At 33.9% G+C, this 26990-nt stretch overlaps 1 protein-coding gene across 1 annotated transcript in view; it reads left to right on the forward strand.

Moving 5' to 3' along the window:
* Positions 1–26990, forward strand: part of HBS1L (HBS1 like translational GTPase) — a 48104-nt gene that overhangs the window by 12195 nt on the left and 8919 nt on the right. The window contains exons 6-15 of the mRNA XM_087971305.1: positions 12909–13017; positions 15268–15527; positions 15642–15807; positions 17135–17252; positions 17623–17769; positions 18421–18495; positions 20407–20524; positions 20650–20718; positions 24508–24612; positions 25591–25681. Coding sequence (XP_087827431.1) covers positions 12909–13017; positions 15268–15527; positions 15642–15807; positions 17135–17252; positions 17623–17769; positions 18421–18495; positions 20407–20524; positions 20650–20718; positions 24508–24612; positions 25591–25681 — 1258 coding nt within the window. The remainder of the gene's footprint in view (positions 1–12908; positions 13018–15267; positions 15528–15641; positions 15808–17134; positions 17253–17622; positions 17770–18420; positions 18496–20406; positions 20525–20649; positions 20719–24507; positions 24613–25590; positions 25682–26990) is intronic.

The following is a 26990-nucleotide window of genomic DNA, read 5'->3' on the forward strand; positions in this document are numbered from 1 at the left end:
TGTTCATATACAATTATGAACATTCTGCTTACAACTGTATATGCCCTACGTTTCTTGGCAAACTAACTAATGAGTACAACAATAAGCTTGAAAAAGTGCACAAAATCTATTGAAACTGTAGGAATTGAAAATATGAATGTTAGCTTTAGATTTCTGAGATCTACACTAATATGACTAGCATACCCTGACTATGCAAAATAATAATAATTCCGAGTAAGCAAAGTTATCTAAATCTGTATGTAACTTTTTGGGTGAAGAATTTGGATTGCCTTGCAGTGGATTATTTTATTCCTTATTAGTGTAGGGTTAAGAGAAAATACAGCTCTACCTAGCATGAACAAGTGGTGTTAACATCTTAGTACTCAGAAATCTTTTTTTCTGTCTTATGGATCACAAAAATAGAACACGAATAAAAAGACCTCATTCAAAATAATGTAATTAAAAACATGTAAATATTGAAATAACTTGTTTATTTTTTCATTATTCAGAACAATAAAATGTGGAGTATTAAACAATGTCTGTGTAAAAGTGTCTCTTGGGACATTTGCAAGTCACAGAATCTGTCTGATACAGCTGTGTGTGGGCTTCTGAAAGGAAGTGGCTTATGTCAGAAGCAGTGAGAAACATTTAAAAAAAAATTAAATTCAGTTTATATACACCTACACTGGAAAAAATGACACTCCAAGATCTTTTCCCTAAGATGTTGGTTTTCAATGTTAAAGCCAGCATACGGTGTTTTGGAAGAACATTGCTTAGAAAAGTGATAGTGGATTTCTTTGATATATATATATATCAACCAATAATTTACATTAAAAAAAAACCAGTAGGTTCAAGGTAAGATAATTTAACTGAAACAAAATTTATTTTTTGATGGTTATTCCATCTAAGGCTTGTTTTAGTATTTAGAAGTCCCATTGCAGAAAAATATCTATGTGATAAGGGAATTCACGAACACATATAATAACAATCCTGTGAGTTATAACTCACATTTTCATAATAAGGTTAGCTAGAAAACTTAATTTTATAAGGTTTTATATCAATCCTAGATTATTACCTTTTCACTCCAGGCAAGTATTGATAGCTTTCTATATTTCTTTTAATAGCTCTGGAAACAGCTTTGCAATTTGTCATATGTAACTTTTTTTTAAAGAAAAGCCAAAATATTCAGAATATTTACTAATGTAGGTGTTTACTTACTGAAGTTTATATGCTGCTCCAAGCCGAGTCTAAGCAGTTTATATTTCCTTGTTAAAGATTAAAAATGTAAAAGCATATAACAAAAGAACAATGATCAGAAACAAATAAAATCCCAAGGAATACTATGATAACCAAATATCAATAAACAAACGCAGCCCATGATGAAGGTTCCAACTTATATTAGTTTGTTTCCCTTCCTTCTTTTTAAAAGCCAAGCTTTTATGGCTTTCCTAAAACAACAGTGTTGAGGTTAGTGTGAAGTTTAGAGGTAAATTGTTCTAAAGGGGAGGTCTGCAAAAAGAAAAAAACAAACCCTCAACTCCTTGGTCTATGTGGATGCCAGTCTCTTAGAGAATGGATTTGGAGCAGTTATTGAACATACAAACATCACTAGGGACAGGTGTTCTGAAGATGCCCAGGTCCTGAGCCATTAAGAGCTTTATGAACAATAACTAGTACCTTGAATTGCACACGGGTGCTGATTGACAAAATACGCAACGTTCAAAGCAGGATATTAAATGGAAAGATTTTGGAACTCCATCACTTTAGCATCTTAATTCAGTATAGTTGAAGGTTCTGGATGATCTTCAAAGATATACCTTCTTCAAAGATATACAAGTTAGAATGAATTATAATGAATCCTCACAGCTACACAATCATAAAATCATAGAATGCTAGGTTGAAAGAGACCTTGAAGGTCTTCTAGTGTCCAACCTCCTACCCAAGGCAGAAGTCCTTATAATATCTAGGACAAATAGTTTCTTATTTTTTCTTGAAACCCTCAAGCAATGGAGCACCCATAATTTCAAGAGGCAGGTTGTTCCACTGTTTAATAGTTCTCACTGACAGGAATATTTCCTCCATGTTTCCAAGTTAAATCTTCCTCTGATGAGTTTCTTGTCCTACCCCCAGGTGCTATGGAGAATAAATCAACACACTCTTCCCTGTGGCAACCCTTTAAGTAGTAGAAGACCACTATTATGTCTCCTTTCAGTCTTTTCTTTCTTAAGGCAAACATATCTACAGGTAGTCCTCAACTTACAACCACAATTGAGCCCAAAATTTCTGTTGCTAAGTGAGACATTTGTTAAGTGAATTTTGCTCCATTTACAACCTTTCTTGCCACAGTTGTTAAGTGAATTGCTGCAGTTGTTAAGTTATTAACACAGTTGTTAAGTGAATCTTGCTTTCCCATTGACTTTGTTCATCAAAAAGTTGCAAAATATTGCTATTACCCCTCTGTTCATGTAGCCCAGGACTGCATTGGTTTTTTTTAGTAGTGCAGCAGACTGCTGACTCATACTTGAGTGATGGTCCACCAGGACATCTAGATTCCTCTCAGAGCACTGCTGTTGGGCTCTGTAGTGCCTATCCTGTATCTGGTTTTCCTGCCTAAATGCAGGACGTTATTTTTCTTGACGCTAAACTGCATCCTGTTGGATAGAACACAATACTCAAGTATGTCAAGATCCTTCTGAATCTTGAGCCTATCTTCTGAAGTGCTAGGAATTCATCCCAGTTTTGTGTCATCCACAATTTTTATGAGTTCCCCTTCTATCACCTCATCTAAGTCATTTATGAAGATAATGAATAGACTTGGCCCAAGACAGAACCTCAAATAAGTCCACTGCATACTTTCTTCCTTATAGATGCAATTCCATTAACTACCACCCACTGAGTTCAGTTGGTCAGCCAACTGCAAATCCATCTTAGTAGAGGCACTGTTTATCCTCCATTGTTCTATTTTTCCCAGAAGTAGGCTGTGGTCTACTTTATTAAATGCTTTACTGCCATCTAAATATACTATATTCAGAGCATTTTCTTGGTCCATTAAGGTCACTTTAGTAAAGAAGGCAATAATATTTGTTTGGCATTAGCTGTTCTTAATGAACACATGCCTGCTTCTACTAATCACCTAGTTCGTTTCGATATGTTGCTTGATTGTCTTTTCCAGGATTTTTTGGGTAATATGATTATCCTTGATTGAATTATGGTGAATCCTTGTATAATATGATTACTCCCTCCCAACATTCCTATAACCTTCACTCCTTTATCCATTTCATTCCTGTTAGTATCAAGTCCAGTATAGCTGACCATCTATTTCCCTCTTCCACCTGTCAGGAACCTCAGCTCTTTAAGCAAGACCTGTGAATCCAAAAGCATTCCAAGTTTATGAACCACTTCTACATGAAAAGTGTAGTCTCATTCATAACAAAGATGGAATATCCCTGTAATTAGGTTTCTGCACCAAAGCAACTCTGTTTTGCTGGAATTAAGTCTGTGCTTGTACTTTTCCATCTAGACTCTTAACAGCCTCCAGGCACCAGGATAGGACTTCTCACAAATTGCTTGTTCATCCTGGGTCAAAATATATAGCTGGTTGTCTGCATATTCTGCTGGTGAATGAACTCCCCCAATAGCAATATTGTTAAATAACAGGAGCAAAAGCAACGAAACTGATACCAGAAGAACAAAGAACATGACTGCTCCCATCTCTTATTGATTGGAATCTCCCCTTCAGGAAGGACAAGAACCATTGTCAAAGAAGGCTTGCCTGCCATACCTAGAGCTAAGAGGGTTGAATGCAACTAAGTGTTTTTCTTCCCCACCCCCCCGCCAAAAATTAGATTTATGTCAGTGTTCACAATTTTGGATTTAGAGTTCAAGTGTTGGAATATGGAATAAGTTATTCAGTATTTTTAAATGTTCGATTAACTTGGCACTATTACTTGCATTATGACATACAAATAAAAATCAAACCAGCATGCCTTTGTACATGAAATCATGAATCAAAACTAGCTTTCCCAAACTGGTATTGTGTCCTTAACATTAGTACTGCATGCTGCATGTAGCATGGCTAAAACTAAGTGTTATAAGAATGTTTTGACCTGAAAAACCTGAAAGCAAAAAAGATCAACATCTATGGCACAACTGATAATGATCATAGTACATGGAAAATTAGAAGTAGAGCATGAATTAATTTATCACATGAAATCAAAGAAGAACATAGTGCATTTGCAAAGCTAAGTGAAGGGAAAATTATAATAAATCTGAAAGATAGTGGTTTGATCTACAGTGAAATTATGCTTGGAAATGAATGTTTATGTTCAATTATGATGACAGAGATAAGGTATGAATAAATTGGTATCATCTATATTGCTGAATAGTTAATAGGCATAGACTGGTCATCGTTGCGGTTGTGCTCCATTGAAGAGTGAATTTAAAACAATTATGCATGGGGGGAATGAATAATGTCCTGAATGAAAGCAATCTATGATAATTTGATTTAGTCAATTTATTAATATATTAACTCTAGAGACACTTAGCATTTTAGGTGGCATGAATGGATGAACCAGACAATACAGAAAGTGTACAGAAGTGAATACAGAAAAAAGCTTTGAGCCAAGAATAAATGAGACAGCTGAGTCTTAGTAATTTTTCTGAAAAAATGCCATAAAAGTGGGCAGGTTTTAAAGTTTTTCTTTATTATTATAATGCAACAAAAGAACAAAACATACAAAGTAAAATAATAACAAACTATAATAGCCACATAAATGCACCAAACACTTAATATATCATTAAAAACAATACAACTCAATTGAACAACAAATTAAAACTGTCCAGATATAATCATATTGTCTTGTTCTTCCATTGCATCAATAGACTCAGATTGAGTAACTTAAAAAGAAAAATGATAACATGCTTTGCAATGAAACTAAAGTGAGTGAATGATGGAATAACTATTTCAAAGATTTATATGTTTATGGCAGCAAAGATAAATTTAGCATAAAACTGAGAAAGAGATCAGTTATCGAAGATAATGACAATTTAAACTTGGAGAATATTCAGTACTTAATGGCATACATTCACAAAAATAACATTTGAGCAAGAATGGCTTCTTTACATGTTACACAACAAGGTAAATTTAAATATCTAGAGTTTAAAATTTAAATGACCTTTAAGTGCAAAAGAAACAAAGGAGTTGAAATCAAACATTTTTGTTGTTGTTTATAATAACCACAGTGGGCATACTACTTTTGAAATCTTGCCAAAAACATCTTCAGGGTTTTAAATAGGTAGTCTACAAATAGTTCTCGTCAATGGCTGGTTGCTTATTGGATGCTTGAGGTTATGATAGACTTCCCCAGAACTACTTATGACCCATTTTTGAAGTTATGATGGTGGCACCACCATACCCAGGCAGTCACCTGTGTTTTAGGTGCTTGGCAACTGGCTACAATATACAGTCATTTGCAATATCCCAGTGTCATGTGACTGCAATTTTTGGCATGTTTTGCCAGTTTTTGACATCTGCTTCTGGTTTTTGGGGGGAAAAAAGCCCATTTGGTGAAAATGGACATGCTTAACGACAGTGTTTACTTAATTTTTTAATATTAATAACATGTCAAAAGAAAAGGAAATTATGTTGAATCATATTGTTGAAAATAATATGATAGCAAAGGCATACAGTGTAACTGGAGAAAAATTGGATGATTTTTATTTATGGAGTAGCTTTGTAACTTGTTTAACATCTGTGTGAGAACAGTATTAGTGCCCAACAATTGGAAGATGCTGTTAAATAGAGGAAAATGTAACCAAGTTGATTGCAAAACCCACGTAGAATTTAGTTTTTTTTCAATTTCTGTGAAAGTGTATGTGTGGCACTAATGAGCAAAATTTGAGAAGTGCAATGCTGTTTCATGCTAGAAACTGGTCTGTAGGCCAGTTAGAAATTCATTGAGAAATGTATGAATGTATGAAAAGTTGATGTCTTTTATTTGAATTAGGAAAATATATAAGAAAATGAAAAAGCTTGAATTTTTGAACATTTTAAATGTTGAATTGAATGTTTTGCAATACATGGACTTGAAGATTGATTGTTGAGCATGCTGAATGGATGGATGTCCAGTCAATGGAAACAACTAGAATGTTTAGCAAATGTTTCAACACCTAATAACAAATGAAACAACGATGTGTGATGTTTCTTTGGCTGTTATATATATTCATGCAAACATATAATAAACAACTGTACGACATTAGAAATATGTTCGTTTGAGATGTGAATTCATTTGTATGCAAGTGCTGCTCTGTTGGCTGAGATTTTAAATCATTTGTAGCAAATATTAGATTATATGATGTAACAGTTTAGATCTGATAATGCTTTAAAAGATCAAGGTAACCCTGGTTGAAAAAGAAAGTGAGTGAATATTATTATACCTGCATTGCAAAAATCTAGAACAGATACATGAGTTATATTTGCTAGAATATTTTCTAAAGATGTGAACATGGAGTGAGAAATTTTTGGATTAATAAATGTTGCTAAATGGTTGGATGGTAGTATGTTGTCATTTGCAAAGAGTGTGTTTTGGGGAGAAGCAAAAATCACTTAGATCATGCTACTACCCCATTTTGTTTTATGAAGTGACAGATGAGTATGTTAGGAAAAATCAAAATGAATGCAGTGGAAATGAATTATTTTAATGATTTGTGCAGTAAAGCAACAGATAGAGCCAGAAATAAATAATGCATGAATATGGCTTGAATTAATGAAATTAGTGTCAATATAATAAAAACATGTTGGAATGATTTGATTGTAGAAAATGAATACATTTGTGACTACAAAATGAATATTACAGAATGAATAGGCTGAAAGGAGAAGATGAAGAAATTTGTGGCTGGATGGAATTTTTTGAGATTCTCAAAAATAGGACTACCAAATCTGGGGTGCAAAAATCCAGACAACTGATAAATGGCAATCAAGAATTAGTGTCTACTTGATCTCTTTTCTGTTGCTCAATGGTAATTGTTATTTTGACAACCAAGTTTAATAGTCCTGCTTGTATGGTTGTATTGGAAGCAAGGACAGAAATGATATACTAAAGAAAGTGATATATTGAATAATATTTATTTAAATTACACTTAGTTAGATTTCCTTTTCTTTCATAATTAAAGGTGGAAAATTTTTAATTTCTGGATTACTACAATTTATGTTTTTCTGTACACGTTACATAATGTTGATTAGTCTAAAGCAATGGTCTTCAAACTTGGAAAGTTTAAGACTTATGGACTTCAACTCCCAGAATTCCTGAGCTAACATGACTGGAGGAGGAATTCTGGGAGTTGAAGTCCACAAGTCTCAAAGCTGTCAAGTTTGAAGACCTCTGGTCTTAAGTACTTCTGAGATATGTATATGTGTTTGTATGTGTTTATTGATCTTGATAAAAGTTATCACTTGTGTTATGTTTGGTATAAGAAAGGTTTATGAAGTTTCATATCCATAATATATTTGCCAAAATGGAAATATTACCTTCTAGGTTATAGTACTACTGAAAGTATTTTCTTATTTGAACATTTCAAACACTGACTCATTTCTTCAATCCCAACTACAGTAATGCATGCCCCCCAATGGATGGTCTTTTATTAAATAATTATTTTGTTATTTTATATTTCAGTAGGTGCAATTGATCATCTGTTTGTATACCTCTAAGATGTGTGTATTCTGAGTAAATTTTATTTTAAACCGGTTTGTCTAAACCATTTAACTACAGTATTCATTTCTATGTATTGACAAGTCATGTGCAGTATAATAGTATAAGTTAAGTAGTATTTATTTATTAAAGCTTACTATCAAATACCTAAAGTCTAGTTTTACAAAGTACTAAATAATATACAGTTGTTATGTTAGAACTTTACAATATACTTGTAAGATAATGAAACTTAAAACAATAGCACCATCCTCTGGTATCATAATATTAGATTTAGTGCTGGATAATATGTCATTTCTGGAAACATGAATAAATTGTAGTAAAAGTATCTGTTCGTTATATCTTATACTTTCAGTTTTACATACTCATAATGAACCAGATGTTCAACAGAAATTCTACTGAAGAACATCAACGTGGACAATATAAGCTGTCAGTTTAGGTGTTTACTTGTTAGAGAAATATTAGATCCACCCAGTATTTAGTACCGGTATTTATTATAATATGTATTTATGGTCACAAACCTGTACATATTATTCCATAATATTTTCTGTAATTGCTAAAGAAACATTACAGTCATTTAGCAAAATTTGGTGTGTAAGAAGACTTCATAGACACTTGAGATTATTTTTGGGAGGAGAGCTCTATATACTATGGAAGTGTACAGAACAAATACATTTGGTGCACAAATAATTGCTTTTAAAAATACTTCATAAAGTTTGTTTAAAAAAATACTTAAATTAACTTGAACAGAACCCATTTTACATAGTACAAAGCTTTAATTCTTCTTAAGACATTTTGTAAATTCCTGTAATGCTTTCTTTCCCCTAGGAATCTTCATATTAATCAACAGGTGATAAATATTTAGCTACTTTCTTGTCCATTTTAATTTGATTTTTGATTTATTACTTGTTAATTTGATTAGTAAAGTATACATTTAAGAAAAAGAAAAATCTCATAAACTAGATCAGAAAACCGTTGATTTTAGCTATATGCAATAGCAATAGCACTTAGACTTATATACTGCTTTACAGTGCTTTACAGCCCTCTCTAAGCAGTTTAGAGAGTCAGCATTTTGCCCCCAACAATCTGGGTCTTCATTTTACCCACCTTGGAAGAATGGAAGGCTTGAGCCTGGTTGGATTTGAACTGCCAAATTGCAGTCAGCTGGCAGTCAGCAGAAGTAGCCTGCAGTACTGCACTCTAACCTCTGTGTTACAGTGGCTCAGGCAACAATAAAGCTTGTGAAAGATTCCACAAGACTGGAGGAAAGCATGTTCCTTTCTTCAAAAAAGGAAGTAGGAGGACCCAGAAAATTACAGAATATTATCTTATTTACTGAGCAAATTTCTGAACACATCATTGAACTGAATTATTTGTGTGGATACTTGGATAAAATGCATCAACTAACAAAAACCGTCATAGTTTTCCACAAACAAGTTATGCCACGCTAACTTTATCTCCTTTTTGACAGAGAGAGACAAGTAATGATGGAATTCCATAGAATTCCATGCAGGACCCTGTGCTCTTCAACATTTTATTAATTAATAAAAGGGTTGAGGGGATGATTCTGAATTTGACAGGTGATGCACAAGTAGGATAAGTGGCTGATATTTTAGAAGAGAAGAAAAATATTCAGAAAGATCTAAACAGATCTAAAAAAAAGTGATCTTAAGTAGAATAAAAATTAACAGAGAAATGTAGGCTTCTACATTTAGGTACAAAAAATTTAAGTCATATGTATTGGGCAGGAAAGAAATAATTTGGCAGTACTATATATGAAAATGATTTGAATGCTCTTGTTGAACAAAAGTTAAATATGAACCATTTCATATTACGCGATTGTTAAAAAGGCAGTGCTACTTTGGGATGTATTAAAAGGAGCATAGTGTACAGGTCACAAGGAATATTTCTCCCAGTTGGAATTATACTGTGTCCAGATTTGGACACCACATTGATAAACTGACATTAGTTCAGGGAAGGCTGTTAATATGGTGAGAGGACTGGAAATATGAGGGTTGATGAAAGAAACTTGTTTATTCTGTAGAAGAGAAGATGGGGGTGGGGATGGAGATATGATACCAATCTTTAGATATCTAAGAGTTATTACATAGGGGATGAGGTACTAATTCTCTGTTGTGCTGCTGCACATGACAAAGTCCAATACTTGAAACTGCTGGGAAATAGATGCTACTGTATGATGAATTTCCTGATGGTAAGAGCAATTAACCAGTAGAGTAATTTGCCTCAAGTAGTGGTATTTTTCACTGCATTGGAGATCTTCAAACAAGATGTTAAATAGACCTCTATCCAAAATACTTTTAACAGTGGTTTATATTTGATCAGACTAGTTCTCCCTCTATGATTCTATGAACATGCCATTTTAGGTCATTCCTGTTCCTCTTTTTTTCCTGTGAGCAGGACAGTGTTGTCTCTTCTAACTATGTTTTGTAGTAAGTGCTTTTTCATATCTTTTAAGGAGTGTTTTATTTCCAGTTAGTACATTTACTGACAAAATGGAAACATTTAAAGTAATTATTTCTAGAATAATTTGTATTCTTGGGCGTGCTCCATGGAATATTTCCTGTTAAGATGCTTTTCTTGACGTTTATGCTAAACTGGAACATCAATTCTATTTTAAATCATTTTTAAATATTTTTAATTCTTGCTATTTAGAGCCCATATAAAATATAAATATGTCCTCTTGTCTGTTATCAGTCCCAGAGGATTTTTAGTATTTTTAGCCGTTAATTGCTGCCAGGTGAGTGCTTGGATACTTACTATAGAGTTGTAAATGTTTAGGGCTCTGAACAGCTCATTTTAAACGAACAATATAGAACAGTATATGAGCTTTGTAAAGAAACAGTAATTGAAAGCAAATAGGGCTTTTACTTGGAAACCCCCTTTCTGTTTAGGAAATAACCTTTTTCTAAATAACTCATTGTTCTTGCTTGGAAAGTTATTTAGAAATGATTTGCAAAGAGCTGAACATTTTTGAGTGGTTAGTATAATGCTGACTGAGTCTTTTCATTGATTCTGAGCTCAGTTCACTGTCAGCAAACATAATTTAGAAGGGAGTAGAGGTAAATAGGTGGGAAGGATCCCTCTTGCTGATGCATCTTGTGCAATGCTAAATCTTTTGTAGTTCTGCAATATGGTATAATGTATATCAGCAGAAGTTAAATAGGAAAATGAAACAATGTGAATGAATGGATGATAATATTTTAAAAACATTCTTAGAATTAGAATCATAGGGCTGGGAGAGACCTTGGAGGTTTTCTAGTCCAACCCACTGCTCAAAGTAGGAGTCCTTATACTATCCCAGAGATATAGTTGTCCAATCTTTTCTTGAAAACCTCCAGTGATGGAACACCCACAACTCATGGAGATGACTAATTCCATTGACTAATTGTTATGACTGTCAGGAAATTCCTCATTTCCATGCTGAATCGAGCTTCTCCTCATTGCTTCTTGTCCTGCCCTCAGCTTCTATGGAGAATAAATTAACCCATTCTTCCCTTCAAGCATTGGAAGACAGCTATCATGTCACCCTAAAGCCTTCTCTGTGTTAAGCTGAACATACCTGGTTCCCTTAGCTATTCATCGTATGAATTAACCTGCAGACCCCTTATCATTTTTATTACTCTCCTCTGCTCCTCTTTCTAGGCCCTCAGCATCTTTTTTATATTTGGTGACCAGAACTGGACATGGTATTCCAAGTGTGGCCTTTCCAGTGCAGTATAGAGTGGTACATCACTTTCCATGATATTGATTCTATCCCTCTGTCCATGCAGCCTAGGACTGTGTTGATTTTTTTTGGCAGCTGTCGCCCACTGCATACTTGAGTGATGGTCCAGCAGGACCCTTAAATTCACAGACGCTATTGTTGAACCAGGTACTGCCTGTAGTACTGTACCTGTGCATTTAGATTTTCCTGTGTGTATCCAGAACCCTACTTTTCTCACCCTGAACTGCATCCTGTTGCACAGAGCCTAATGCCAGAGTCTGTCAAGATCCTTATGAATCTTGAGTCTATCTTCTAAAATGTTATCAGTCCCCCTGGCTTGGGTCATCTGCAAGAGTATCCCTTCAATCCTCTCATCTAGGTCATTTACAAAGATGTGGAAGAACACTGAGCCCAAGGCAGATCCTTGAAGTACCCCACTGCAAGCTTCCCTCCATGTAGATGTAATTGTAATGGCAAACACAAATTGACTTAAGGAGAGCCACATTCTGCCTTGAATAAATTACACAAATTTATTAACTAAACATTTGTTTTGAACATTACTTCCAAAACCTCAGAATTTAGGGATTTGTTTTTTAAACTGGAAAAATATATAGGCTGAAATAATATGGAAATTGAACGGAACTGCATTCCCATTCTGAGCTAACTATTTAACTTCAGCATATTCCCACTAGAAAATATACTTCAGTACATTCCCACTAGAAATCGCCCGTTTCCAATTGACTTTAACAAGATGGTTCTTTCCCTTATAATAATACCTATCATGGTATTTGCATTTCAAAAATTATAATCAAAGCCAGAATAAAGGTCAGCATGATCAATAGTAGGCACATAAGATGTAGTTTATTACAAAGGAAATAAACAGCCAAAAGTCTGCAAAAAAGCTAATTCAATATGAATATGATCTAAACGATCTATTTTGGACAATATTGAAAAAGGGAGAAGCAAGATAATGCAATTATCTGAAATATAATTTGGAATTGAGGATGAGAGATCTTTTGTAAGAATATTTCAAATTTTAATATACAATTTAACAAATTTTAAGTTAAAAATAAAAAATATCGGGATTTTTCTTGGGAAAACTGGATATTTCATGATTTTTTTTTTTAAAAAAAATGACAACATTTTTGATATCTAATTCCTGTTGATGGATCAGGTCCTCCAAGCCAAGAACTGGTAGAAAGGGTTGTAGAATAAGGAGAGAAAGAGAAAAGTCATAGTGGAGACAGATTAGCATGATAATTGATTTCACCATTGCATACCAAATTTCATACAAGACCTGGGATTCTGAAGGTCTTTGCCAGAACTCAAATTAGAAAGCATCTACTTAGAAAGCATCCACTCTAATTTTTCATATTTTTCTTGTTCTAAATTTTTAAGAAGCTATTTTGTATTATCTGTTGTCAACCTATTGTGCAGGCCAATCTAGTTATATACTCAGTTTGCTCTATTGTTATAGTTTTATTTTTTTCTCATTCTGCTAGGAAAAGTGAGAGATTCTCAAGCTATCAGAACAGATTCTGACATTGGGCCAAAAGTTACCAAAATGACCATATCTGGAAAGAAGCAAGCTACTGGCTTTGAAGTCCCATGGTAAGCCCTTATTCCCCTCAAAATACATTTTTGTTAGGTCTTCTTTCCGAATAGTGAACCTCTATTGACTTTTGTTTTGTTCTGTTTTTTGATAAAGATTTACTATTATATGTGCCATTGCATATATATAAATAGCATGGCTTCTTGTTTCACTTGTTTAAGCTTACATAAAAGGCATTTTGCATTTGTGATTTTTTTAAGAAAAAAACTTTCACTCTGCATATTGTAGGTAGAACCACGATATCTTTCTGTAGATTGCCAGATTATTCTCAGGTGAATTCAGATTAAAGAGTTGTAAATTAAATTCTTGGCCAGATAATTCATGTGAAATGCAATCAATTCAGAAAAGAGAAGGAAGACATTTGGGTCATTCTTAAGATGCCCATGTTCTATACCGCATTGTATAACGTATGTTCTCTGTATGCCTTCCAACTGACTGATCATGGACCAGTATCTACTACATCTTATTTATTATGTTCTATTTTCTTGTAGAAATGATATTCCATCTACATGCAGTATGTTGTTTAAGAATTTGATAAATAACCTGTGCATTCTGAGTCTCTAGTGGTGGTGTGTTTACAAATGGAGAAAATGTGTATTGTTCTTGGCATGGGAGAAACATCTTGGTGCTTGAAGTTCAGCTGAACAGTTTCAGGCAAGGTTGTAGTGTAGTTGAAAAGAATCCTGGAACATTTTGGTTGTTCCAAATGTTAGTTAAAATGAACATGAAAGAGTCTAATAGAATAAGTAAGGCAGGACTGGTGCACCTCACCCCTTTCTTCTCTATGTGCACCTGCTTTTCTGATCTTTTTTCTTCTTTCTCCCCCTTCCTTCCCTTTAGTTTCCTGCTGCCATTGCTGCCTGTTGTATTGAGTTCTGTTCTGCACATAATCCAGTTTTTACTATTTGGATACTAAAATAGAGAGTTACATATAATAGTTAAATGTAACTTTAAATTAAAGGTCATCATGAGAGAAAGGCAAAATGTTTAGTGAAGAGAAGGTTCTAATACACCAACGAAAGTCTCCTTGTATTCAATACCAGCAAGTAGTATAGAAGGAAGGAAAACTGAGTATACTTTAAAGGCCTCATTGACAGAAACAACTGGGTAGAAACATGAATTTCTGTCAGAATAAAAAGAAAAAAGAAAATAAAGGAAAAAAGCTCTAGGATTTCTTAATGTATCATATGTGAAAAAAATGCCATCAATTGCTAATTCCTACTATAGGTCTGAATGTCATTGGGTTCCTGCTTCACGAAAATTGTCACCATTTCATATTTAGACTAGTTAATTGAAAATGTGTTGCACATTTTTCTCTGCTGGAAACTTGCTTTCTCTGTTGGTTCCCTACACCAGAATACAAGACTAAATGAAGCTTAGTTATTCTATAGGTATTTGAAATTCACATTCTTAAATCAGAATATATAACCAGACTAATTTAACACAGAAAATGTGTGCCACAGAGGTTCAAATTAAGAGATCCTGAATATGTGTTCTTGTTTCCTAAATTTAAAACCTGGATTAAGATATTTTCATGATAATGTAAGACAAAAGTAAAACAATTCCTAATGAGGCAGATTTTTAGCTTTTAAGCACAATATGAGATTTTTATATTTCTATCCATAATCGGTATTCACAACAACTATAAGTGTGTGCAGCCTTATTATTATGATTCCACTATAGCACACATATTTTCCAAAGTGTCCCACCATATATACTGAAATGACATACATTGTCATTTCAAGTTTGAAACAACAATACATTTTAGAATTGCCTCTTGCCCCATACCTTGGAATATAAGAAATATCTGGTTGAGCTGAATGAGGACTCCCTGTGAGCTGTCCCCACAAGGCTTGTCCCTTTAGAAGCAGCTCTTTATAACTTGTTACAGCAACATAATTAATGCATGGCATGTTGTTTATCTTTCCTAAGACTGCATCTCAAGGCAAGAAACTTAGTAGGGTAAACGGAGGAAGAGGGCTGTCAAATAATAATTTAGCATGGTTAGAATAATTTTGTATGCTATCTGAATGTTTTTTGTAGCGGCAAGAGGAAAACGCCCACATAATTCTGCATCTTATTTGAAGCTTAGTAAAGTAATAATTAATATACTTTTTCACCATAATCCCATATATAGAACAGTCATTTTTTCTTCCATTTGAGATTGTAAATACATATATAGATAATTTTATTTTGATCTGTAGTCTTTTGAAATGTGCATTTTCACATTCATTCTCTGCTTTTTGTAGTGCAACTGTAGAAGAGAATGGACATAATACCTTTATGCCACAAAAAGGATTCTCTGCTGGAGATACCATTGCAAATATGGGAATAGCTGAGATATTACCTAAATCAACTTTTCCCTCTCAGACCATTCAAGCATCAGAAGACTCATCAGTGGCACAAACTTCTATGAAAAAGTCTGGAAAATCCAAACAACAATTAGATATAAAAGCTGAGTTGGAGAAGAGACAAGGAGGAAAACATTTGCTTAACCTTGTAGTAATAGGTATATTTATTTTGGTGCAAAAATGAAAAATATGTATAGTTCCTCTTTTTAGTTACGGGCATAAAATGTCTTCTAAAATAAATTAATCAGTGATAATGTGGTGTTTCTTTTTAGGACATGTTGATGCAGGAAAAAGTACTTTAATGGGTCATTTGTTATATCTTCTGGGTAATGTGAACAAGCGAACAATGCACAAATACGAGCAAGAGTCAAAGAAAGCTGGAAAAGCATCATTTGCTTATGCATGGGTTTTAGATGAAACAGGGGAAGAGAGAGAAAGGTGAGAAAAACTACCCTTTTACATGAAAATTGGCTGTGGTAACAGCAAAGTTGTTTTTGAGGTTTCTGTGTACCATGTACTCAGAACATATATATAATCATATATGATTAAACTATCTAATTCTGATATAAAGCTATGGTTTTTACAAGAAACCCACTACACATAATTTTAGAGTAGTATTTCTGCCTCCAGGAAATTTTATTTCACTGAGAGACCCCAGAGTAGATCCAAATACAATTAGAAAATATATTATTATTCGGCTATTTGTACCAGATTACTTCTGGAAATATTTGAATCTCCATTGCAGAATTAGAAATGAATTGTAGGAAGTGATAGATGGGTTAAAACTCCCTTGGGTGGTGGTAAACTTGTTCATATAATGTAACATGTAGACTAAAATGGCAGATCAATGCATATTTATTCATATCACAATTATAATTGTTTTTTTGATATAATATGCTCTTACCCCTAACCACGATCACTTATTGCACCAACTTTCCGAACTTAGCTATATCATGTAATTTTGATTTTAATTATGATGGTTGAATGCCCTTACTATTGCTTCAATTATATATATATATATATATATATATATATATATATATATATGTATGTATGTATGTATGTATGTATGTGTGTGTGTGTGTGTGTGTGTGTATTATAATACGTTCAGCAGAATCTCATCTGCCATCATCAGGCTTCTGGCAGATGAGATTCTGCTGAAACGTGCTACAATAAAGACAACTACAATGACGTGGACGAATATACCATACATATATATAGAAAACTTAGAATATATATATATATATATATATATATATATATATATATATATATATATATATATATATATATATATATATATGTGTGTGTGTGTGTGTGTGTGTGTGTGTGTGTGTATTACTCTCCTGTTTTAACTCTCACATTCTGTGGGATATTTTTGACACTAGTTGATCAAGAAGATGTGAATATATGAAAGACTAGAAACCTCTTATGGACTTTTTTTACTGAAAATGAGAAAAAATGAACTGGTGATTTATAGATTTAAAAGGGCTGAATATGGGAAGCAGTGTGTTGATGTGTAACTGTAAAGAAGGAGGCGAGATACTAAGATTAAAATTTGCTTCTTTATATTTTATTTCTTTGCTTTCTGTATTACTTTTCATATTTTTCCTATTTTTTCCTTCTTTAAATCTTTATATCATTTCATTTTATTTCTGTGAAAATCTATAATAAAAATTATATATAGAAAAAGGAGATAGGATATACAGATTGATTTTGAATATTATGATAAATGATCCATTGTTTACCTGTTCATTATTTGTAGGGGAGTGACAATGGATGTAGGTATGACCAAATTTGAGACAAAAACAAAAATGATTACACTTATGGATGCTCCTGGCCATAAAGACTTCATTCCAAATATGATCACAGGAGCTGCCCAGGTAATGCCTTTCCTAGTATACATAAGGCACTTTTAGATTTAATTGTAGTATTCACTGGCAGTTTGACTTCCCCATATTATATATATTACATCATGGATGCAAATTATATTGTGACAATCAGTGGAAAGAAATTATTCTTAAAACATTATTACTTTACTGGGGACAGTTTAAAATGTTATTTTTGCACATTATAATTCTATCAACAAAATGAGAAATGTTGTGGTGTTTCATTTGAAGTGATTTAAGGAAGGCTTCAGTATCTTTATGATAAGACAACAACAAGAAAAAGGGAAAAGCATTTTAGATGTATCTAGTCTTTGTATGATTAACCTTTACCCAAGAAATAAACTAATCAAGTGATTTTCCTTAGGCTGATGTGGCTGTATTAGTGGTGGATGCCAGCAGAGGGGAATTTGAAGCTGGTTTTGAGACTGGTGGACAGACACGAGAACATGGTCTTTTAGTTCGATCATTGGGAGTAACACAGCTAGCAGTTGCAGTCAATAAAATGGATCAGGTATTGCCTTGATATATTTTTTTTGAAAACATATTTTATAAATATAAATAAGCTTATTTTATCAATATGCATGAAGATAACAGAGAGAGGAAGAGAAAGATTTTAGATAATATTCACTTTGAAGTTAATCTCTAGTATATTTTGAAATAAAGATAGCTAAAACCTAAAATAGAAGAAAACGGTGTAAGCAGCATATACTAATAAAGTATTTGCTTGCGTTTCCTGTTAAATGATAGATTAGCCACACTGATGCTAGCCTGTTAATTTCTTCAGTGTGCTTAGTTTTTTGCTTCATTATATTATTATTAATCCAATACTTTAAAATTAAGAATTAAAATTTAATTCTTAAATTTTGTTTTGTTATGAGACATTGCTTGATATAATTAACCTCGTAGGATATTGTAATCATTCCTTAAAAAAATGTTAAGTCCACTTCACATGCATTTTTAATTGAACTGGCATTTGAATACATTTTAAAATTTAACAGATCACATTTTCTACTACATTGCCATCTTAACTTGATAAAGGAAAGCAGCAAGGAGTACAATGATAGTGATATTTCTTGGTTGATAAAATATAATTTTCATTTGTACTGGAGTAATGTCCAAATACGTTACTATTCCTCAGCAAAGTATTATGTTTATATTATAGGTCAATTGGCAACAGGAACGATTTCAGGAAATTGTTAATAAACTTGGACAATTCCTTAAGCAAGCTGGCTTTAAGGTAAACAAAAGGTTATAAAATAAAATAAAATAAAAACGCTTTCAGTAAAACACGGAGTACAAAAAATAAAAATGTAAATACATGCAATATCATTTAAGAATTCTTAGCTAACAGTTATGGAACCTGATAAAAAAGAGTCAGTTTGATCTAGTGGTTAAGGCATCAGGCTAGAAATGTAGAGACTATGAGTTCTAATCCTGCCTTAGGCATGAAAGCCAACTGGGTGACTTTGGGCCACTCACTCTCTCCCAGCCCAAACCACCTCACAGAGTTGTTGCTGTGAGGGAAATAGAGAGGAAGGTATGTTCACTGCCTTGAATTATTTTTAAAAATAACAAAGGTGGGGTACAAATATAAACAAACAAACAAACAAACAAATGTCCAAGGATGTTCTTAATGGGAGAAGTGTCCCCTTAGATAGATACGTCTGATTCATCAGGTCTTTAAAGGTCAGTACCAGCATCTTAGATTGTGTCTGATAAGCAATCACAATCCTGGTATTTTGTAGTAGGTAGCAGTAACTGTTACATTTTGTATGATTTGAGGCATGTATCCCTTTCAAGGGTGCAAAATGTCTTGTAGTCAAAATGGGATATATAGCCAAGGCATGGATTGGATAACCAAATCAGGAATGGTTGTAGTTGCTTCCCTGGCTATAATTGTTAAAAATTACTTCTCACTACAGCAAGCACTTGGGAATTTAATGACTGTTGAGGATTTAATTTATTAATTAACATAGCCACTCATCTCACCTATGTGACTCTAGGCAGAGTACAATAAACAGTCAGATAAAACAGTGGTACAACAAGAATATAACACAATAGTTAAAATTTAGAACAGCTTAAAACCCAGATATAAGTAAGACTTGAACAATTCCATCCAACATATAGAGTTTGTTATATACTAATTCCTATAAGATCCCCAACTTCGGTTGAAACAACCAAGTTTTGAAGTTTTCCTTTTTGACCGACTTTTATGCTTTGGACAATTCTCAAGGAGATGTTCCAATTTGAACCAAGGAATATGCCAATACTGGCTACGGAGTTTAGAAATGAGTTATAAAAATCTCTTCATGAAAACCATTAACGTGTATGTAGTAAACAAAATGGAACACAGGAAACATTCTTTTAATTTCATCTCATTCTTTCCCTTCTGGGCCTCTAAAGTGACTTAAACCATTTCAAGAGTATTGATTACTTCGTTGGGGTTTGATAGCAAGGAGCAGTAGAATTATGTATCACCACTGTATTAACCTCTCCCAGTGGTTTTGTGTAGATAATAAATAGTTGGTGGGGCAAGATGAAGCCTAGGGGCACTGTGGGACAACAAAGGATTGGTATTCCCAAATCACCTTCTGGACATGTCCTAATATGAAAGACCAGAGCAACTAAAAAATCAGTGCCTTCAAAATCAGATAGTTGTAAAAGGTATAATGACTGAGTGTACTGAAAGTTGCCATGATGCTTTTGAGAACAGGGTGGGCTATACTCCTAATTCATCTCCCAGCATGGATTGTGCCTTATGTTTAATATCTATGGTGGCTGCATGATCCAAAGAAAAGTTGTATTAGCTTTTGAAAATTGCCTCAAATCACCTTTCACAAACTGAATCAGTCAGGACAAAAATGCCTTTGGTACAAGTACACAAATGATAATGCTGAAACTTTAATATGACCCTATCAACAATGCAAGGGACAGTGATTTGAATGATTTCTACAGCTCTATTGCTTTTTAAAATGGTCTTAGTTGTCTCTGAATTTTAAACTTTATCAGGTAACTTTATTATATGAAGTTTTAAAAACTCTTTCCCAGAAAAACAATTATTCTTAATTTGAATTTCAGAGGCTTGCATTTAATAATATAGAGTTAATTATTGAATTTGCATTGCAAAATAAACATTTAATTCCACCAGGAATCAGATGTAGCTTACATCCCTACCAGTGGACTTGGCGGTGAAAATCTTGTCACAAAAAGTCAAGCAAGTGAATTGGCAAAATGGTACACAGGAAAATGCTTGCTGGAACAAATTGGTAAGTCTATACATCTTTGAAGATTGGAAAGTGTTGCAAACATAATACCAATAAGCCATATTACACTCCAAGTAAAATATATGTCTGTTAACACAATATATATTGATTTATTGATTTATTTACAGATTCTTTCAAGCCACCTCAAAGATCAGTTGATAAACCATTCAGATTATGTGTATCAGATGTTTTTAAAGGTATGTAGTAAAGTCTTCCCAAATGGATGTAGAAAAGAAGTTTATTAAAGTTTGGATAAATCTTGTATGAAGGGACAAAAAGAATGAAAAAACAAGTTGTATATTACTTGAACGGACTAAAATTGTAGAAGTAAAAGGAAGGAATATAAAATTGGTTTATTTGATCAAGGTTAAAATAGATATGTTAGTTGTGGTAACCCTTAATGGACTTTGGCTAACACCTGAATTGCAATGGAGCTTATGGATTTCTTTATAGATAAGAGATGTGGAATGGATGGAGAGATCATTGGTTATAAATTAAGAGGAGGTGAAATATTATCAAAATTCTTTATTCTTTATACTTTAATATATTTCCTTCCTTCCTTCCTTCCTTCCTTCCTTCCTTCCTTCCTTCCTTCCTTCCTTCCTTCCTTCCTATATTTCAATTTGTATTATGTTTTACTATTGCAATTATAATCTTTAATAAAATATTTTTAAAGTCTCACCAAATGTATTTTTGTAAAAAATTTATTGGAGTTATGTAAAGTATCTGAAATAAATGTTTCACAAAAAGCATGTTAGAAAGTGCTTCTCTTTAAACATTTAAGCAACAACATTCTTTGCAAGATTTGTGCAGGTATATCAAAATCTGTCCGTGATTATCTGTTCATGGAAGCACAGAGTGTTCCCTGGAATGTTCTACTCATACAGAGATATATTTTATACATTCCTAGAGACATCTGAGGATAACTTTCAAATCAGCTGTCACACTTTACAAAGGACATAATTTTTCTAATTCTGGACTGATCATTTAACCAGCAGGCATGCAACCCAGCTCTCTTTATAAAACTCAGGTTTTTTTTTCTTTTTGAATACCGTGTTTCTCACATAATAAGGCCAGGCCTTATTTTTTTTTTGAAAAAACGGCTAGGGCGTCTTTTCGGGGGTGATAATTCTCCCCCTTGCATCCTCGGGTGGGTGGGCGGGCGGCGACAGCTTGGATCGGGAGACCTTCGGGTTCGGGCCACCTTATTGTGGACTTGGCGGTGAAAATCTTGTCACAAAAAGTCAAGCAAGTGAATTGGCAAAATGGTACACAGGAAAATGCTTGCTGGAACAAATTGGTAAGTCTATACATCTTTGAAGATTGGAAAGTGTTGCAAACATAATACCAATAAGCCATATTACACTCCAATTAAAATATATCTGTTAACACAATATATATTGATTTATTGATTTATTTACAGATTCTTTCAAGCCACCTCAAAGATCAGTTGATAAACCATTCAGATTATGTGTATCAGATGTTTTTAAAGGTATGTAGTAAAGTCTTCCCAAATGGATTTACAAAAGAAGTTTATTAAAGTTTGGATAAATCTTGTATGAAGGGACAAAAAAGAATGAAAAAACAAGTTGTATATTACTTGAACGGACTAAAATTGTAGAAGTAAAAGGAAGGAATATAAAATTGGTTTATTTGATCAAGGTTAAAATAGATATGTTAGTTGTGGTAACCCTTAATGGACTTTGGCTAACACCTGAATTGCAATGGAGCTTATGGATTTCTTTATAGATAAGAGATGTGGAATGGATGGAGAGATCATTGGTTATAAATTAAGAGGAGGTGAAATATTATCAAAATTCTTTATTCTTTATACTTTAATATATTTCCTTCCTTCCTTCCTTCCTTCCTTCCTTCCTTCCTTCCTTCCTTCCTTCCTTCCTTCCTTCCTTCCTTCCTTCCTTCCTTCCTATATTTCAATTTGTATTATGTTTTACTATTGCAATTATAATCTTTAATAAAATATTTTTTAAAGTCTCACCAAATGTATTTTTGTAAACAATTTACTGGAGTTATGTAAAGTATCTGAAATAAATGTTTCACAAAAAGCATGTTAGAAAGTGCTTCTCTTTAAACATTTAAGCAACAACATTCTTTGCAAGATTTGTGCAGGTATTTCAAAATCTGTCCGTGATTATCTGTTCATGGAAGCACAGAGTGTTCCCTGGAATGTTCTACTCATACAGAGATATATTTTATACATTCCTAGAGACATCTGAGGATAACTTTCAAATTAGCTGTCACACTTTACAAAGGACATAATTTTTCTAATTCTTGACTGATCATTTAACCAGCAGGCATGCAACCCAGCTCTCTTTATAAAACTCAAGTTTTTCTTTTTGAATAGCTAATCCCTAAAACTTTCTAAGAACAATAAGTTGGGTAGTTGTTTTGGTGTTTGTGATAGCAGCACAACGTTATTTGCACACTATAAAAGTGCCATGTACCTATTAGCAATTTTTGGGAATGATACTACAAAATATTCTTTCTGTGCATGAGAGAGTTGATGGACAAATGAAAGAGCAGGTGAACTAAAATACATTCCTGTCTTATTCCTGTTCTTGCTACTGTTTAAGGTCTAGGAAGATTCCTCTTCTTGCTATTGTTTAAGGTCAAAGGAAGATTCATGTGAAGCTAATTATAACACCTTTTCATATTCTAAAATCTCATTATGTTTTATGTACACTGTTAGTGCTTATAAGTATGAAACAATTTTTGTATGGTACACCTTTGAAATTTTTTTCCTCAAACAATTTCACTATGCATAGAAAACAAACATATGTAACAGTAATTTGGATCTTGTGTTAATTCAGCAAGATTAATTCAGAGAGCTTTGGGTTGTGATGGCAGATGAGACCAGAATCTCTGTTGCCAAATGATGCAATTCCAAAGTGCAGCATCACATGACTGCATCAGCTAGCAACAGCAATTCCAGCAGTCCTCATTGCTGTTGTAACCTGAGGACTCTGTGTCCTCATTTAAGTGAGGATCTCATGTGATCATGATTTCTGACTTCCTGCAGGCTTCCCCATTTACTTTGTGTTTGGGAAGCCTGCAGGAAAATCCTAATCATGAACTGGATGATGATCATGTGACTGCAGGGAGCTGTGATGGCTGGAACTCTGAGAAATGGTCATAAGTACCGTTCGTTCCGCACCATCGTAACTTTGAGTGGTTGCTAAACAAATGGTCATAACCCAAGAAGTGCTTCTATGAACATGCTAAACCAAACTTGAAGAAATGAATAGCACTGTGAGTAGACTGGAAGCAGAAATTCCAGCATAGTAACTTTATTTTAAAATTGTTTACAATGTGTCAAATTGTTTATGAATTGTTAAAGAAAATTTGTGATCCTGGCTGAAAGTAAAGAATTTAGGTGTGTAGTATTGGGGACCAAAGAGTCAGCATTAACTTCTGTGAGTAACACAGGTCCTTGCATTTTTCCTGGCAAGATTTTGGCAATGGTTTGCCATTGCCTGCTTTTCATTCCTGAAAGAGAATGACTGGCCCAAGGTTACCCAGCTGACTTCGTGCCTAAGGTGGAATTAGAACTCCCAATCTCTTGTTTATATCTAGCCTGAATGATGCATTAACCATTGCATCAAATTGGTTCTCAGAAGGCAAAGGGAAAGTTTTATTATTTTATTTTTTATTATTGAAAGTTTGAGATAAAATAAAACAGAACAGAATAACCTACAATGAATCTCATCCCCTTCAGAGCCAGTAAGCATAAATTGAAACAATGGAAGGAGGAGGGGGAGAGAAACACGTACAGCTAAGAACACGGAAAAGATTTCTGTAATCGGTGTTCAGTTTTCAGTTTTCATGCCGCCTCTTATAAGAAAGCCAGTCTAATTAATTTTGCAGTTTTATTCTTTTGAAAACTAGACCTTTACTAGTCTGAGTTTAAATCAATAGTGTTACTTTATCTTCAGTTAATTTTCTCAAACAAATATTTTTTGTCCTAGATCAAGGATCAGGATTCTGTGTGACGGGTAAAATTGAAGCAGGATATGTCCAAGTTGGAGAACGACTCCTTGTCATGCCTCCTAATGAAACTTGCACTGTGAAAGGTATGGATATGGATTGAAGATTTTTTTTCCTTGGATCACACAATAAACAGTTTCAGAAATTGGTAACTAAAATTATCAAAAGCAAAACCTAATAAATAATTGACTGACGACTACAATTGAAATTTGAATTTCTGTCACTAAGCGGTGTGGTCATAAAGCAAGACATGTGACTACATCGCTTAGTGACAGCAATCCTGGCAGTCCCAGTTGCTATCATTAACAGAGAACTGAGGGTTGTTAAGTGAATATGCACCCCAAGCCATCCCAAGCACACATGATACTAGAATGAAGCATAACATGTTATAATTCAGTTATCCATTAATACATGTGCAAGAGGAAAAACAGGTTTGTATACTGAATTACTGGTATGCATAAAATAAATTAATTTAAATTCAGAAGACATTGAGTTAGATCTGCTTGATTTTTGGTGTCTAGTCTAAATATCCAAAGTTTATTCAGAAAGAAAGAAAAAGAAAGAAAGAAAAAAAGATCTAAATATTTCTATATGAGTTTTCATATTTGCATTTGATTATCTGCATATCACAGAAATTCATGATTCTTTTAAATAATGTAGGGGGTTTTAGAATACAGTTTTGTGGCCTGCATTATACGTACACGTACATGTGAAAAGACACACAGACATGTTTTGACTTATTTGTGGAAAAATGAAAGCAGATAACTCAGTCTAAAAAGCCGGGACAGGATACTTGTTGTATAGTTATCTCTGTGTTGCGTGACACCAATAAAAACCTAGTGCTGTGACTTGCAGAAAACCATGAATAAACAAAATATTTATAGATAATAGAGGTACCTGAAAATAAAATGTTTCTCTGATTTTAGTCAACAGGCTTTACTATCACTGCATTCATACTGAAAACTGAGGAATAGCAGTTGATGCAGCAGAATTGCAGAAACAGTTCTTTGTAGCTGTTAAACCAAAGTAGTTCACTATTTAGTACTGGTTTTACTCATTTCTAGGAATTGCTCTACATGAGCAGCCAGTGGATTGGGCTGCAGCTGGAGATCACATTAGTCTCACTTTGACTGGCATGGATATCATCAAAATCAAGTGAGTGCACAAGGGAGTTTGACTAAGCAACCGTTTATATTTAACATAACCTCTTATAACCGTTGTGCCTGATCATGAATGATTTACCAGATGCAGAAGAAGTATGTGGGAAGTTTACCTGCTTCATTCCACTCATAATGGTGCAGATTCACTAACTCCTGCAAAATGCAGTTTGAACTTGGCAGTGTTCTAATTAGATTCTGCCAGTTGTTTGACTAAAAAAACAAATGAGAGATACTTCACAATTCCCTACAGTATTCATCTTAATCTGCAGGCAACGGTATTTAAAGTACTCAAAAATACTTAAGTAAAACTGGTGTTTAAATTCTTTGCTGCTGAATAACAGTTAATTGGAAATTACAGGCAGACTTAATTTGATAAGGAATAGAAACATGACACTGCTATTGACTGAAATAAGAGAAGGAGAACTGTGTGTGTCTGTGATGAGGCATTTCAACAAAATTTTGAGTGAAACACTCCCTCAGAGGTGCTTTGTAATGCAGCAGGGCCACCTCGCTTCTAAGAAATAGAGAACAAGCCGTGGAAGACCCGCTACATTTTGGCAAACTTTGTAGAAGAGGTCACTCTTTCAAAACATTGGACAGGTGCAGGAGCTGATATCCTACTCTGCTTCCTGCAGACCTCTTGCCAAAAAGTTTGGGAGACTGGTCTGGATGAGGTGAGCTGCTTTGACAAGTGGTATGGGGGATGTGCTGAGCTCCATATCTGGCACAGCTTGATATGTGGTAAACCATGATAGAGAATGTTTTTCTGCATGCCATACTGTGTCCTCATGTCATGCAGTCACCTGGTAGGAAAGAGTCAGGGGCTTTAAGATAATGCAAAATGCTCGAAGTTTCTACTTTGCTTCAACAGTTTCTCATTGTTTCTGCAGTGAGAATCTCTCCATCAAAATTTAATCTACAGTATGTTTTAAAGAGTTCAATAGTGATTTTGCATTCTAGTATAGGCAATGTGGTTTGCGATCCATTTTTTTAAGTAAAACACATTTTGTGCAGCTGCACATTTTCATTCTCATCTGCATTCTCTCTCTTGGTTAATGTGTGTTTTCTGTAATAATTATGAACTTAAAGGCACCCTTTGGTTCAGTGTGGTAGACTTCAGAGGAAAGTACTACCACATCAATTGATGTGATCATGTGACCTCCTCATTAGCATGGTGTCATGGCATCACCACTCAAATACAGGTAGTCCTTGCTTATTGACCTCCTCATTTAGCAAATATTCAAAATTACAATAGTTTGTTGTAGTTGTCATTTTCTGTTTGTAAGGAAATTAATCAAGGAGAG

This window comes from Notechis scutatus, chromosome 1 (assembly GCF_049901735.1).
Source record: "Notechis scutatus isolate UNSWTSFEM ecotype Mainland chromosome 1, rNotScu1.2, whole genome shotgun sequence".
NCBI classification, from domain to species: domain Eukaryota; kingdom Metazoa; phylum Chordata; class Lepidosauria; order Squamata; family Elapidae; genus Notechis; species Notechis scutatus.